Raw genomic sequence first — 17,306 nt, 5'->3', positions numbered from 1 at the left:
CCCTTAGAGTCCCTTGTCCAATTACTTTTGGTCCCTTGAAAAAGAGGAGGCTATGCATTACAGAGCTATGATTCCTAAACCCTTTCTCCGATTTGGATGTGAAAACTCTCATATTGCAGCTGGGAGTGTGCACTTTCAGCCCATATTATATATATAATTGTATTTCTGAACATGTTTTTGTAAACAGCTAAAATAACAAAACTTGTGTCACTGTCCAAATATTTCTGGACCTAACTGTAGATATGGTGCTTAAATTTCTGCAAGCAAATACACAGCCTTAACCAGTAATGGTCAGAAAGGAGAAACAGGTGTAGATGAAAATTGTGTCATTAAATTATTTTTTTTTTTAGAATAATTACAATAACTCATATAATAGACAGTAGTACTATCCTCCCACGAAACGTGCGTCAGGGTGGGGGGCTTCTCTTATGCACCTGTGACTACTACTTGTTTCATGGTAAGCATCATCGACCATTTTATTGCTGATTACCATCCTTTCTTGTCATGCACTTTCTTTGGAGCCATACAGTAATCCTTTCCTAATTTACAGAGGTACCAAACAGGCCCGACGTAACCCGTCACAGGTGTTTTACACTTAGTCACTTTGTATCCTTATATGAATTTCATACTACTGTCTGTTATATGAATTATTGTAATTATTTTAAAGAAAATCATTTAATTTCACAATTTTCATTTTCACCAGTTTCCCCTTTCTGAATTGGTGGTGTGTGCTGTCCTTTGACCTAAGGTGATGTTTTCCACTTGGCAACAATTTTTTATGTTGATCCCTCACACTATGATTTAGGATGGGCAATATAAGATTATCTAAGGGTCATTTAAATCTCTTAACCTGTAATGGGTTGTGATTTTTAATTTTCTGTCTGATCAATGTGGTAGATAAGGCAGAAAGATAATGACTTGTATATGTTGTTTTTTTTCTCAATTTTCAGTGTGACCCGGCCGGTTGTCTGATAGAACTGACGACGCAGCTCACTATAGTTATGGCCGGGAAACAAATCTGGGGAAATATACAAGAAGCCTTTGTTCCGTGAGTAAATCCTTGAGGAATCTATATCTTGTAAAGTTTCCAATATCAATTAGGCCGAGTTCACACATGTCCAGTAATCACCCGTTACAATGGATCCTGAAAAGATCCGTTGGACAAAAAAAGTTGTGTTTGCAGAACTTTTTTCCCCATTATTAAGAAGGGAATTTTGTTTACTTACCGTAAATTCCTTTTCTTCTAGCTCCAATTGGGAGACCCAGACAATTGGGTGTATAGGCTATGCCTCCGGAGGCCGCACAAAGTATTACACTAAAAGTGTAAAGCCCCTCCCCTTCTGCCTATACACCCCCCGTGCTCCCACGGGCTCCTCAGTTTTGGTGCAAAAGCAAGAAGAAGGAAAAAATTATAAACTGGTTTAAAGTAAATTCAATCCGAAGGAATATCGGAGAACTGAAACCATTCAACATGAACAACATGTGTACACAAAAAAACAGGGGCGGGTGCTGGGTCTCCCAATTGGAGCTAGAAGAAAAGGAATTTACGGTAAGTAAACAAAATTCCCTTCTTCTTTGTCGCTCCATTGGGAGACCCAGACAATTGGGACGTCCAAAAGCAGTCCCTGGGTGGGTAAAATAATACCTCGTAATAGAGCCGTAAAACGGCCCCTTCCTACAGGTGGGCAACCGCCGCCTGAAGGACTCGTCTACCTAGGCTGGCATCCGCCGAAGCATAGGTATGCACCTGATAGTGTTTCGTGAAAGTGTGCAGGCTCGACCAGGTAGCCGCCTGACACACCTGCTGAGCCGTAGCCTGGTGCCTCAAAGCCCAGGACGCACCCACGGCTCTGGTAGAATGGGCCTTCAGCCCTGAGGGAACCGGAAGCCCAGCAGAACGGTAAGCTTCGAGAATTGGTTCCTTGATCCACCGAGCCAGGGTTGATTTGGAAGCCTGTGACCCTTTACGCTGGCCAGCGACAAGGACAAAGAGTGCATCCGAGCGGCGCAGGGGCGCCGTACGAGAAATGTAGAGTCTGAGTGCTCTCACCAGATCTAACAAGTGCAAATCCTTTTCACATTGGTGAACTGGATGAGGACAAAAAGAGGGTAAGGAGATATCCTGATTGAGATGAAAGGGGGATACCACCTTAGGGAGAAATTCCGGAACCGGACGCAGAACCACCTTGTCCTGGTGAAACACCAGGAAAGGGGCTTTGCACGACAACGCTGCTAGCTCAGACACTCTCCGAAGTGAAGTGACTGCTACTAGGAAAACCACTTTCTGCGAAAGGCGTGAGAGAGAAATATCCCTCATTGGCTCGAATGGTGGTTTCTGAAGAACCATCAGCACCCTGTTCAGATCCCAGGGTTCTAACGGCCGCTTGTAAGGAGGAACGATGTGACAAACCCCCTGCAGGAACGTGCGTACCTGTGGAAGTCTGGCTAGGCGCTTCTGGAAAAACACAGAGAGCGCTGAGACTTGTCCCTTAAGGGAGCCGAGCGACAAACCCTTTTCCAGTCCAGATTGAAGGAAGGACAGAAAAGTGGGCAAGGCAAATGGCCAGGGAGAAAAACCCTGAGCAGAGCACCACGACAGGAAAATTTTCCACGTCCTGTGGTAGATCTTGGCGGACGTTGGTTTCCTAGCCTGTCTCATAGTGGCAATGACCTCTTGAGATAATCCTGAAGACGCTAGGATCCAGGACTCAATGGCCACACAGTCAGGTTGAGGGCCGCAGAATTCAGATGGAAAAACGGCCCTTGAGACAGCAAGTCTGGTCGGTCTGGTAGTGCCCACGGTTGGCCGACCGTGAGATGCCACAGATCCGGGTACCACGACCTCCTCGGCCAGTCTGGAGCGACGAGGATGACGCGGCGGCAGTCGGCCCTGATCTTGCGTAACACTCTGGGCAACAGTGCCAGCGGAGGAAACACATAAGGGAGCTGAAACTGCGACCAATCCTGAACTAAGGCGTCTGCCGCCATAGCTCTGGGATCTTGAGACCGTGCCATGAACGTCGGTACCTTGTTGTTGTGCCGGGACGCCATTAGGTCGACGTCCGGCATGCCCCAGCGGCAACATATCTCCTGAAACACGTCCGGGTGAAGGGACCATTCCCCTGCGTCCATGCCCTGGCGACTGAGAAAGTCTGCTTCCCAGTTTTCTACGCCTGGGATGTGAACTGCGGATATGGTGGAGTCTGTGGCTTCCACCCACAGTAGAATCCGCCGGACTTCCTGGAAGGCTTGCCGACTGCGTGTCCCGCCTTGGTGGTTGATGTATGCCACCGCTGTGGAGTTGTCCGACTGAATTCGGATCTGCTTGCCTTCCAGCCACTGCTGGAACGCTTTTAGGGCCAGATACACTGCCCTGATCTCCAGAACATTGATCTGAAGCGAGGACTCTTGCTGAGTCCACGTACCCTGAGCCCTGTGGTGGAGAAAAACTGCTCCCCACCCTGACAGACTCGCGTCCGTCGTGACCACCGCCCAGGATGGGGGTAGGAAGGATTTCCCCTTCGATAATGAAGTGGGAAGAAGCCACCACCGAAGGGAAGCTTTGGTTGCCTGAGAGAGGGAGACGTTCCTGTCGAGGGACGTCGGTTTCCTGTCCCATTTGCGTAGGATGTCCCATTGAAGAGGACGCAGGTGAAACTGCGCGAAAGGGACTGCCTCCATTGCTGCCACCATCTTCCCCAGGAAGTGCATGAGGCGCCTCAAGGGGTGTGACTGACCTTGAAGGAGAGATTGCACCCCCGTCTGTAGTGAACGCTGCTTGTTCAGCGGAAGCTTCACTATCGCTGAGAGGGTATGAAACTCCATGCCAAGATATGTCAGCGATTGGGCCGGTGTCAGATTTGACTTTGGAAAATTGATGATCCACCCGAAACTCTGGAGAGTCTCCAGAGTAGCGTTGAGGCTGTGCTGGCATGCCTCTTGGGAGGGAGCCTTGACCAGCAGATCGTCTAAGTAAGGGATCACCGAGTGACCCTGGCAGTGGAGGACCGCGACTACTGTAGCCATGACCTTGGTGAAAACCCGGGGGGCTGTCGCCAGGCCGAACGGCAGTGCCACGAACTGGAGGTGTTCGTCTCCTATGGCGAAGCGCAGGAAGCGCTGATGCTCTGGAGCATTCGGAACGTGAAGATAAGCATCTTTGATATCGATCGATGCAAGGAAATCTCCTTGGGACATTGAGGCGATGACGGAGCGGAGGAATTCCATCCGGAACCGCCTGGTCTTTACGTGTTTGTTGAGCAGTTTTAGGTCCAGGACAGGACGGAAAGACCCGTCCTTCTTTGGAACCACAAACAGGTTGGAGTAAAAACCGTGACCCTGTTGCTGAAGAGGAACAGGGATCACCACTCCTTCTACCTTCAGAGTGTCCAACGCCTGCAGAAGAGCATCGGCTCGCTCGGGAGGCGGAGATGTTCTGAAGAATCGAGTCGGAGGACGAGAGCTGAACTCTATCCTGTAACCGTGAGACAGAATGTCTCTCACCCATCGGTCTTTTACCTGTGGCAGCCAGGTGTCGCAGAAGAGGGAGAGCCTGCCACCGACCGAGGATGCGGTGTGAGGCGGCCGTAAGTCATGAGGAAGCCGCCTTGGTAGCGGCACCTCCGGCGGTCTTTTTAGGGCGTGACTTAGACCGCCATGAATCGGAGTTCCTCTGATCCTTCTGAGGCCTTTTGGACGAGGAGAATTGGGCTCTGCCCGCACCCCGAAAGGACCGAAACCTCGACTGTCCCCTCCTCTGTTGGGGTAGTTTTGGTTTGGCCTGGGGTAAGGATGTTTCCTTTCCCTTGGATTGTTTGATGATTTCATCCAATCTCTCACCAAACAAACGGTCGCCAGAAAATGGCAAACCGATTAAGCACTTTTTGGCAATCGAATCTGCCTTCCATTCCCGTAGCCACAAGGCCCTGCGTAATGCCACCGAATTGTCGGCTGCAACCGCCGTACGGCTCGCAGAGTCCAGGATAGCATTAATAGCGTAGGACGCAAATGCCGACGTTTGAGAGGTTATGGAAGCCACTTGCGGTGCAGACGTACGTGTGAGTGCGTCAATTTGGGCTTGACCCGCTGAGATAGCTTGGAGTGCCCATACTGCTGCGAATGCTGGAGCGAAAGACGCGCCGATAGCCTCATAGATGGATTTCAACCAGAGCTCCATCTGTCTGGCAGTGGCATCCTTGAGTGCAGCCCCATCTTCAACTGCAACTATGGATCTAGCCGCCAGTCTGGAGATTGGAGGATCCACCTTGGGACACTGAGTCCAGCCCTTGACCACGTCAGGGGGGAAGGGATAACGTGTATCCTTAAGGCGCTTGGAAAAACGCTTATCTGGACAAACTCGGTGTTTCTGGACTGCCTCTCTGAAGTCGGAGTGATCCAGAAACATACTCGCTGTACGCTTGGGGAACCTGAAACGGAATTTCTCCTGCTGAGAAGCTGACTCCTCTACTGGAGGAGCTGAGGGAGAAATATCCAACATCTTATTTATGGACGCAATAAGATCATTCACTATGGCGTCCCCATCAGGAGTATCAAGGTTGAGAGCGGCCTCAGGATCAGAATCCTGATCAGCTACCTCCGCTTCATCATACAGAGAGTCATCTCTCTGAGACCCTGAACAATGTGATGAGGTCGAGGGGATTTCCAAGCGAGCTCGCTTAGGCGGTCTGGGACTGCGGTCCGTGTCAGAGACCTCACCCTGGGATCTATGAGACACCCCGGGGGGACATTGTTGTTCCAACTGAGGGGAACTAGGGGGCAGTGATTCCACAGTGCCCATGGTCTGAGATACCGGTCTGGACTGCAAAGCTTCTAGTATTTTAGCCATAGTCTCAGAAAGTCTGTCAGTAAAAACTGCAAACTCCGTCCCTGTCACCTGGACAGTGTTAGCAGGTGGTTCCCCCTCGGCCACCCTTAGCAGAGGCTCCGGCTGAGTAAGCGCCACAGGGGCCGAGCAGTGCACACAATGAGGGTCAGTGGAACCTGCCGGTAGCGAGGTTGTACATGCGGCGCAGGCAGCATAGTAAGCCTGTGTTTTGGCACCCCTGCTTCTTGTGGGCGCCATATTGTTGTCTCCTTTGAGCAACACAACAGGGTATATAGCCAGAAATCAACTGTGCACCATACAGTGTAAAGTATAGCCTGTAAACATATAAACTATAATCACACTTCTGCACAAGTGGGGCCAGCACCTCAGGTGCTGCTTACCGCCCGCTTAAAGCGGTTGTGTGGCCACCAGAAACCCTGCCTGGGTCCCCCAGAGTTTGTCTCCCCTCTGCAGCGTCCGAGGAGCTCACAGGAATGGCTGCCGGCGTCCTGAGGAGAGGAGGGAGCCGTGGGCGTGACCCAGAAAGTGCGGGAGCTGGTGCCTCACTGTGCACAGTGAGGGGGGTGGAGTATGCAAAGCATGCTCCAGCCCTCAGTGCTGCCGTGCTGTACAGCGTCCCGCCCTTCCCCTGACTGGCAGGGCTGGGGGCGGGAAGAAAAAGAGACTAGGCCCAAAAGCCGGGGACTCGAGTTATAAGCGCGGCCGCCGTATAAGCGCGGCCGGCGCGGAAGTCCCCGGCGCACTAACAGTCCCAGCCACGCCTCAGTAAAAACAATGGCAGCGGCGGTCAGCGCGGTAGTCCCCATACACAAACACACTCAGCGACGCTGCAGTGTATAATGGCACAAACGCGGTCAGCGCCGCGGTCCCCGGTGCACTAGCACACCCAGCAATGCTGGAGTGTTGCTGTGCGCGGTCCCCACGGGGACACAGAGTACCTTAAAGTAGCAGGGCCATGTCCCTGAACGATACCCGGCTCCTATCCAGCAGGCTCCTCAGGAGTTGTGGATGAAGCACGGTCTCAGTGCCTGGAGACCGATAGGATCCCACTTCACCCAGAGCCCTAAGGGGGATGGGGAAGGAAAACAGCATGTGGGCTCCAGCCTCCGTATCCGCAATAGATACCTCAACCTTAACAACACCGCCGACAAGAGTGGGGTGAGAAGGGAGCATGCTGGGGGCCCTGTTATGGGCCCACTTTTCTTCCATCCGACATAGTCAGCAGCTGCTGCTGACTAATCTGTGGAGCTGTGCGTGCATGTCTGCCTCCTTCGCACAAAGCAAAAAACTGAGGAGCCCGTGGGAGCACGGGGGGTGTATAGGCAGAAGGGGAGGGGCTTTACACTTTTAGTGTAATACTTTGTGCGGCCTCCGGAGGCATAGCCTATACACCCAATTGTCTGGGTCTCCCAATGGAGCGACAAAGAAATAACTGATTTCTGCAAGATTGTTTTGGTTTTTTTTTTTTACATTGGAGTCTATGGAGAATGGATTCGTTAACTGATTTCTATTTAGTCATGCGTTTTTTCTTGCATTTAGAAAGGATCCGTTTTAGTTTTTCTTATAGGATCCATTTCAAATGGAATATAAATAGTAATCCATTAACAGACTCCGTAGACTCCCATGTTAATAAAACGGATCTGGCAGAAATCATTTTGCCAACGGATCTCTGCAGGATCCGTTCCAACAGATTATTGCAGGACGTGTGAACTCGGCCTAACACTGATTAAATAACTAAGTTACATATGCAGAAGTGTAGATATTGGATTCCCTTTTTCTCAGAATGGTTCCTCCGTGCGTAACTAGTTTTTGTTTTTCTAGGTGGATCTTGAATTGGTATCGAAGCAGGAAAGCGAGGCACAGTCCAGAGGATCTGTACAGCCGGTGGGAGCAGGACTATGACCTGCAGGTCTTTGGACAACATGGACTCTTCTATGAATATCTTGAAATGGGTAAATTAAAAAGCAAAAGGAAAAGCAAGTCTGTAAATGGACTGTGTTAACAAGTGATCTTTCTGCATTGTATTTTTATACAAGAAGCTGCAATTTACAGAATCAGTAAAAGCAATGAGATTTCAGAAATCTCCTGCACACAGTTGTTCGTTTTTTTTTCCTGAATGAATTTGAAAACCGCTTTTTTTTTTTTCTCTTTTTTTATATATGTAGCATGCAACTACTATAATACTTCCTCCTATATACAAGAATATAACTATGATAATACTGCTCCTATGTACAAGAATACAACTACTATAATACTGCCCCCTATGTACAAGAATAGAACTACTATAATACTGCCCCTATGTACAAGAATAGAACTACTATAATACTGACCCCAATGTACAAGAATATAACTACTATAATACTGACACCAATGTACAAGAATATAACTACTATAATACTGACCCCAATGTACAAGAATAGAACTACTATAATACTGCCCCCTATGTACAAGAATAGAACTACTATAATACTGACCCCAATGTACAAGAATATAACTACTATAATACTGCCCCCTATGTACAAGAATAGAACTACTATAATACTGCCCCCTATGTACAAGAATAGAACTACTATAATACTGCCCCTATGTACAAGAATAGAACTACTATAATACTGCCCCTATGTACAGGAATATAACTACTATAATACTGCCCCCTATGTACAAGAATAGAACTACTATAATACTGCCCCCTATGTACAAGAATATAACTACTATAATACTGCCCCCAATGTACAAGAATATAATTACTAGAATGCCCCCTATGTACAGGAATATAACTACTATAATACTGCCCCCTATGTACAAGAATAGAACTACTATAATACTGCCCCTATGTACAGGAATATAACTACTATAATACTGCCCCCTATGTACAAGAATAGAACTACTATAATACTGCCCCCTATGTACAAGAATATAACTACTATAATACTGACCCCAATGTACAAGAATATAATTACTAGAATGCCCCCTATGTACAGGAATATAACTACTATAATACTGCCCCTATGTACAGGAATATAACTACTATAATACTGCCCCCTATGTACAAGAATATAACTACTATAATACTGACCCCAATGTACAAGAATATAACTACTATAATACTGCCCCCTATGTACAAGAATATAACTACTATAATACTGACCCCAATGTACAAGAATATAACTACTATAATACTGCCCCCTATGTACAAGAATAGAACTACTATAATACTGCCCCCTATGTACAAGAATAGTACTACTATAATACTGCCCCCTATGTACAAGAATAGAACTACTATAATACTGCCCCTATGTACAAGAATAGAACTACTATAATACTGCCCCTATGTACAGGAATATATCTACTATAATACTGCCCCCTGTGTACAAGAATATAACTACTATAATACTGCCCCTATGTACAGGAATATAACTACTATAATACTGCCTCCTGTGTACAAGAATATAACTACTATAATACTGCCCCCTATGTACAAGAATAGAACTACTATAATACTGACCCCAATGTACAAGAATATAACTACTATAATACTGCCCCCTATGTACAAGAATAGAACTACTATAATACTGCCCCCTATGTACAAGAATAGTACTACTATAATACTGCCCCCTATGTACAAGAATAGAACTACTATAATACTGCCCCTATGTACAAGAATAGAACTACTATAATACTGCCCCTATGTACAGGAATATAACTACTATAATACTGCCCCCTATGTACAAGAATAGAACTACTATAATACTGCCCCCTATGTACAAGAATATAACTACTATAATACTGACCCCAATGTACAAGAATATAATTACTAGAATGCCCCCTATGTACAGGAATATAACTACTATAATACTGCCCCCTATGTACAAGAATATAACTACTATAATACTGCCCCTATGTACAGGAATATAACTACTATAATACTGCCTCCTATGTACAAGAATAGAACTACTATAATACTGCCCCCTATGTACAAGAATATAACTACTATAATACTGCCCCCTATGTACAGGAATATAACTACTATAATACTGCCCCCTATGTACAAGAATATAACTACTATAATACTGCCCCTATGTACAGGAATATAACTACTATAATACTGCCCCCTGTGTACAAGAATATAACTACTATAATACTGCCCCTATGTACAAGAATATAACTACTATAATACTGACCCCAATGTACAAGAATATAACTACTATAATACTGCCCCCTATGTACAAGAATAGAACTACTATAATACTGCCCCCTATGTACAAGAATAGAACTACTATAATACTGCCCCTATGTACAAGAATAGAACTACTATAATACTGCCCCTATGTACAGGAATATATCTACTATAATACTGCCCCCTGTGTACAAGAATATAACTACTATAATACTGCCCCTATGTACAGGAATATAACTACTATAATACTGCCTCCTGTGTACAAGAATATAACTACTATAATACTGCCCCCTATGTACAAGAATATAACTACTATAATACTGCCCCCTATGTACAAGAATATAACTACTATAATACTGCCCCCCATGTACAAGAATAGAACTACTATAATACTGCCCCCTATGTACAAGAATAGAACTACTATAATACTGCCCCCTATGTACAAGAATAGAACTACTATAATACTGTCCTAACATATGTATAGAAATTTATAAGTAACTATGTTGAACTAATCACTGGCCGTTTATTCTTTTCTAGTTATCCAGTTTGGGTTCATCACTTTGTTTGTGGCCTCCTTTCCTCTGGCTCCGCTCCTCGCTCTCCTAAATAACATCCTTGAGATTCGCGTTGACTCGTGGAAATTGACCACACAGTTTAGACGGCCATTTGCAGCGAAGGCTCACAGCATTGGGGTGTGGCAGGAAATATTGAATGCTATGGCCATATTATCGGTGGTAACAAATGTGAGTACAATGCGGATGGTGTCTGTTTTGCGGGAGGACATAAGCCACTGACAAGAAGGGCTTCACTTGTGTATAGAATTACTCTGAATCCCTTTATTACGCCCCTATTGAACGGACTACATGGAAATGTGCGGAGAAAAACTTGTTTGTGTATGATGGGCTCGTTTGTCATGTCGTGTTGTTGTCTTTTCCGTTGGAATCTGCCACCGATCCAACAAAATATGATGTAACCAAAGCATCTGGGTATAAGGATTATTATTATTATTTATTATTATAGCGCCATTAATTCCATGGCGCTTTACAAGTGAAAGAGAGTATACGTACAACAATCATTAGCAGTACAAAACAGACTGGTATAGGAGGAGAGAGGACCCTGCCCGCGAGGGCTCGCAGTCTATAGGAGGAGAGAGGACCCTGCCTGCGAGGGCTCGCAGTCTATAGGAGGAGAGAGGACCCTGCCCGCGAGGGCTCGCAGTCTACAGGAGGAGAGAGGACCCTGCCCGCGAGGGCTCGCAGTCTACAGGAGGAGAGGACCCTGCCCACGAGGGCTCGCAGTCTACAGGAGGAGAGAGGACCCTGCCCGCGAGGGCTCACAGTCTACAGGGAATGGGTGATGGTACAATAGGTGAGGACAGAGCCGGTTGTGCAGTGGTGTACTGGACTAAGGATTATTGTAGGTTGTAGGCTTGTCAGAAGAGGTTGGTCTTCAGGTTCCTCTTGAAGCTTTTCACGGTAGGAGAGAGTCTGATATGCTGAGGTAAAGCATTCCAGAGTATGGGGGAGGCACGGGAGAAATCTTGTACGCGATTGTGTGAAGAAGAGATAAGAGAGGAGTAGAGAAGGAGATGTTGTGAGGATCTGAGGTTGCGTGCAGGTAGGTACCGGGAGACTAGGTCACAGATGTAGGGAGGAGACAGGTTGTGGATGGCTTTGTATGTCATGGTTAATGTTTTGAACTAGAGTCTTTGGGCGATGGGAAGCCAGTGAAGGGATTGGCAGAGTGGCGAGGCCGGGGAGTAGCGAGGGGAGAGGTGGATTAAGCGGGCTGCATAGTTCAGGATAGATTGGAGGGGTGCGAGAGTGTTGGAAGGGAGGCCAGAGAGCAGGAGGTTGCAGTAGTCGAGGTGGGAGATGATGAGGGCATGCACTAATGTTTTTGCTGATTCTTGGTTAAGGAAAGCACGGATCTGAGAAATATTTGTGAGTTGTAGTCTGCATGAGGCGAAGAGGGCTTGGATGTGTGGCTTGAAAGATAGAGCAGAGTCGAGGGTTACTCCGAGGCAACGAGCTTGTGTGACTGGGGAGAGTGAGCAGCCATCAGCTTTGATGGCTAGGCTTGGTGAAGGAGTTGAATGAAGAGGAGGAAAGACCATTAATTCTGTTTTGTCCATGTTAAGCTTTAGGAATCGCGCAGCTGGGCGCTTCCATTCACTGGCAGCAAGCCGTCGCTATGGTCAAACCTTATGCCCTTTTTCCCTATAGGAATATTTTACGTTGCTTTTCTCTGTTTTAGGCTTTTATTGTGGCTTTCACCTCTGACATGATCCCGCGCTTGGTCTACTCTTACGCTTACTTTGACAACCCGGATTCCCCCATGTCGGGATATATTAACAACAGCCTCTCTGTGTTTAACGTTTCCGATTTCAATGAAACCAGCAAGCCGCTAGAAAACCATATGAACGTCCTAACCTGCAGGTTAGTAGTTTTTGCTCCTGTAAGATGAGCTGAAATCCCAACCACAAGTGAGTTGGTTCTTTTTTTTTTCGGGGATATTTGTCCCGGTTATTCAACCCATTCCCGTGGTTGCTGGATTGTGAACCTCTATGTATCGTCCCGAATCCCCATCGCTGCCTTTTATTCTGATTCGTAGCCCTGGTGCGGCGCCAGAATTGTGCATGGAGTCGGTCCAGGCCTACTAATCATGAGAGGTGCTGGGGAGGAGGCAATTTCAAAGCTCCTGGTCTGTGACTACCAGCGAGGCCACCGGATCTGGTGTCTGCGAATCATATGGACATCGCCATCTGCCGATTACTCGCTTATCATTGAGTTAATCAATGCTTCTGCTATAACATCCCCCCCGAAAAATGTTGTTTTCATTTATGTTCACAGGTACAGAGATTATCGCTACCCTCCGGATCACGTGAATAAATATGTACACACCATGCAGTTCTGGCACATACTGGCAGCAAAAATGGCCTTCATCATCATTATGGAGGTATGATGGGTGTCATCACTATAGAAGATAGAAATTACCGTATTTTTCGGACCATAAGACGCACCCTGGTTTTAGAGGAGGAAAATAAAATTTTGAGCAAAAAATGTGGTCATGACACACGGTTTTGGGGCGATAATCTGCTGCTGACACTGTTATGGGGGTAATGTCCCCAAATTCTCTACTAAGGTACCCCATCCTGGTAATGAACCTCCTGCCTTGTATATGATCCCCATCCTTGTATATATGTCCCCCATCTTGCTCTGTACCCCCATCTATTCTGTACCACCATCTTGCTCTGTACCCCCATCGTGGGGTATATGGGCTGCATCCTAATAAATGCTATATACCCCCATTCTGCTATATACCCCCATCCTGCTATATAACCTCATCCCAGTATATGGCCTGCATCCTGATAAATGCTATACACCCCCATCCTGGTATATGGCCTGCATCCTGATTAAATGCTATATACCCCCATCCTGCTATATACCCCCATCCTGGTATATGGCCTGCATCCTGATAAATGCTATATACCCCCATCCTGCTATATACACCCATCCTTGTATATGGCCTGCATCCTGATAAATGCTATATACCCCCATCCTGCTATATAACCTCATCCCGGTATATGGCCTGCATCCTGATAAATGCTATATACCCCCATCCTGCTATATACCCCCATCCTGGTATATGGACTGCATCCTGATAAATGCTATATGCCACAATCCTGCTATATACCCCCATCCTGGTATATGGCCTGCATCCTGATAAATGCTATATACCCCCATCCTGCTATATACCCCCATCCTGGTATATGGCCTACATCCTGATAAATGCTATATACTCCCATCCTGCTATATACTCCCATCCTGGTATATGGCCTGCATCCTGAGAAATGCTATATTCCCTCATCCTGCTATATACCCCATCCTGGCCTAAAGGCCGCTTTACACGCTGCGATATCATGACCGATATCGCTAGCGTGGGTTCCCACCCCATCGGTTGTGCGACACGGGCAAATCGCTGCCCGTGGCGCACAACATCGCGCGGACCCGTCACACTACTTACCTGCCCTGCGACGTCGCTGTGACCGGCGAACCGCCTCCTTTCTAAGTGGGCGGCTTGTTCAGAGTCACAGCAGCGTCACTGAACCGCCGCCCAATAGAAGCGGAGGGGCGGAGATGAGCGGCCGAAACATCCCGCCCACCTCCTTCCTTCCGCATTGCGAGAGGCAGGTAAGGTGAGGTTCCTCGTTCCTGCGGTGTTACACGGAGCGATGTGTGCTGCCGCAGGAACGACGAACTAAATCATTACTTCAGCAGCGACGATATTCGAGAATGGACCCCCATGTCACCGATGAGCGATTTTGCACATTTTTGCGACGATGCAAAATCGCTCATAGGTGTCACACGCAACGGCATCGCTACAGCGACCAGATGTGCGTCACAAATTCTGTGACCTCAACGGAATCGCTTGAGCGATGTTGCAGCGTGTAAAGTGGCCTACACACACACACACACACACACACACACACACACACACACACACACACTTTCCCCGAACATTTGGGGGGGAAAAGGTGCGTCTTATAGTCCGAAAAATACGGTATTTACATAAAATCTCGAGCAATAGATGCATAAAATAAATAATAAATTGCAGTAACTTTCTTCCCCTATGAGGTTTCGCCCAACTTTCTCAGACACAAATCTAACCATTGCTCAATGCTGACCTCCATCTTCTCTTTCAGCACGTCGTGTTCGTCGTCAAGTTCTTTGTGGCCTGGCTGATCCCGGACGTGCCATCCGAGGTGAAGGCCAGAATCAAACGGGAGAAGTACCTGACTCAAAAGATCCTACACGAGTACGAACTGGAAGAGTTACGGAAGAGGCTGTGTGAGAAGGATGCCTGCGCCTTGATAGTGAAGGAGGTCATCGCCACGGAAGGGAAGGTGCAGCTCTCCGCCGCTATGTAGCAGCTTCTCTGCCCCAACTGAGGACACTCCGCGCGCTCCGGCCGTACTATAAAGCTGCGTTCTTCAAGACACTGCTATAATTAGACGCTGCTGCGTAGCGGGCAGGATGGAGCGCAGAGCACCTTGTCCGGGATGATCGGAGCTCTGTAAGACTCGTCCACCATGGCTGCTTCCAGTTCTGGGGCCCCGGTCCTGCTGTTATCTCACACTGCATTACACGAGTCCTCATCTTCATCTACTTGCCAGATTGCTGGATTTAGATAATACGTATGAGGCCCCTGAACATATACAGGACAACTTTATTTTTTTTATTTTTTTTACTTATTTATAATTTTATTTTTTTTTCTTTTACTTTGAATTTTAATCAAGACAGATCTGAATTTTTTTTTATGTGTCACTTTATGTTCCGCACTTTGCCGACACCTTAATTTGCACTTTTATAAATGGGTGCCGGCGGAGCGGTTTCAAGGGTTCACCCTAAATCAAAATCCGTAAATTAAAAGCCATTTAAAGGAGGATACTCCTTCTTCTTTTTTAACTCAGAATCTTTTATGTGTACGTCGTATGAAAATTACATTATCAGCAACTATATTTTAGCTCTGTTAAAAGAGCAAAGTATTAATAGAAAATGGGAGACTTTTAGATTAGTTTTTTTTATAATTTTTTTTTTTTTTTTTTTTTTTCCCCTACATGCAAAAAAGTTCTGTTTATTGTGAACCCTGCTTATCGAGGCTCAGGCATTAATTTATTTTTTACGCTGATTTAAATGACATTGCTAGACATACTTTTAAAACTTTTTTATTTTTTTTTTTTATTTTTTTCCATTTCCTCTGATTTTGTGCCATAAATAATTTTGGAAATGCATTCTTTCAAAGTGTGTGTTTTTTGTTTTTGTGTTTTTTTTTTTTATTTTTAAATTAAAGCTTTACCCCTCTCCCCCATCCTTGGAAAAAGAAAAAGGAGAGAAAAAGTTCACTGATCCATAAGTTGGGGGATAATTTGCTGATCATCAGTGGTCATTTCGGACCTCCTTGAGACTAGAACTTTGCAACCCCGAGCGTTCTACTTGGCTTTCCCCGACAGTCTCATTGACCATGAATGGAGCAGAGGGTGATCATGCACACCTCTACCCTTTTCTTGGCATTGGTGGGGGTCCCAGTGGTTGGAAAAGTTATGCCCTATCACTAGATTACGAGATATCTTGTATTTGGGGTTTGTTTTGTTTATTTTGTTTTGTATTTTTATTTTTTTTTTAATTTTTTGGGGTTTTTGTTTTTTTTTTTTGGGTGGGGGCTGGCTAACCCTTTTTAACACCTTTTTTTAATGTCAGTTCTTCAAGCAAACTGTAGGTGTCGCTGTGATCTGTCAAAATCAACAGCAGAGGCTTCATTATTATGTTTTCTACACCCCTTTTTACAAATACGTGTATTTTTTAGTTTGTGTGGTTTTTTTTTTTTTTTTGGTTTTTTTTTTTTTTTTTTTAAATTTTTACATAATATGCTCATGAATGAACTTCATGGTGATTTTTCAGGGATTATTCACTGTAGGTCTCCAGGTTTTGTTTTTTTTTCACATATCCTTATCTGTAGCAGTCAGTGTTGGGTATACAGATCTGATGGCCACGACTCCTAGGCCACAGTGTAACACGTGGCGCACTGACGCCGTCTGTACGTAGATCCCGGCGTCCTGCGTGCGGTTCCTCGCTCTGATTTCATGCTTTCCCCGAGCCTACCTCTCAGAAGTGCTTTATCTTTCCTACTTTGATTGATTGTTATGAAGAAATCTGCAGCGTTGACTGTTTTGCATGAGACAAGTCTGTTTTTATTTATCGTAATTAGATATTTGAATATTTGATAAAATTTATGTTTTTTTAAATTAAGTTTACGCCAACACCACTCTGTGTGATGTGCCTTGTTTGCAACCCTTGTTTGGTCCTGTAAGTAAACGTCTGTTATACATTGCGCCGATTCATTACCGTAAGAGAAGATTTATGGACGTCCCGAGCTGGATTCCGCAGCGAGATGAATGGCCGATCTCCCTTATCTGCTTGGAACAGAGTAGTGCAAAATTGGAGTATAAGGGGCTGTCCCATAAACCACATGATACACAGCATATACATAAATGTATGATCATGGGAACTGAGGTCCCACATAGAGCTGTACTGAGCATGTGCGACCACTGGGCATAGAAGTGGTGGTCGCACATGCTCAGTGCTGCTTCCTTCACATCATGGAGTTTTGAGCTCCAGTGTGTCCCAGCAGCCATATTCCCTGTGATCATAGATATATCAGCTATCCTATGGATATGTATTGATGATTTTATTAATGGGACAGCCCCTAGAAGTTCCTGGATGA

The 17,306-nt window shown here is 45.9% G+C and overlaps 1 protein-coding gene across 3 annotated transcripts in view; it reads left to right on the top strand.

The window, feature by feature from the left end:
* ANO5 (anoctamin 5) overlaps positions 1-15,631 on the top strand; it is a 118,167-nt gene extending 102,536 nt beyond the window's left edge. For all 3 annotated transcript variants that reach the window (XM_075325503.1, XM_075325502.1, XM_075325501.1), the window contains 6 exons: positions 951-1,048; positions 7,667-7,797; positions 10,560-10,765; positions 12,279-12,460; positions 12,875-12,980; positions 14,728-15,631. In XM_075325503.1, the coding sequence (XP_075181618.1) occupies positions 951-1,048; positions 7,667-7,797; positions 10,560-10,765; positions 12,279-12,460; positions 12,875-12,980; positions 14,728-14,952 (948 nt within the window). In that variant the 3' untranslated portion in view covers positions 14,953-15,631. The remainder of the gene's footprint in view (positions 1-950; positions 1,049-7,666; positions 7,798-10,559; positions 10,766-12,278; positions 12,461-12,874; positions 12,981-14,727) is intronic.
* Positions 15,632-17,306: the final 1,675 nt, after the last annotated feature.

The sequence above is a fragment of the Anomaloglossus baeobatrachus genome, chromosome 10, assembly GCF_048569485.1.
Source record: "Anomaloglossus baeobatrachus isolate aAnoBae1 chromosome 10, aAnoBae1.hap1, whole genome shotgun sequence".
Classification (NCBI taxonomy): domain Eukaryota; kingdom Metazoa; phylum Chordata; class Amphibia; order Anura; family Aromobatidae; genus Anomaloglossus; species Anomaloglossus baeobatrachus.
The sequence above is the reverse complement of the archived record's forward strand: the minus strand, read 5'-3'. Positions and strand labels throughout refer to the sequence as shown.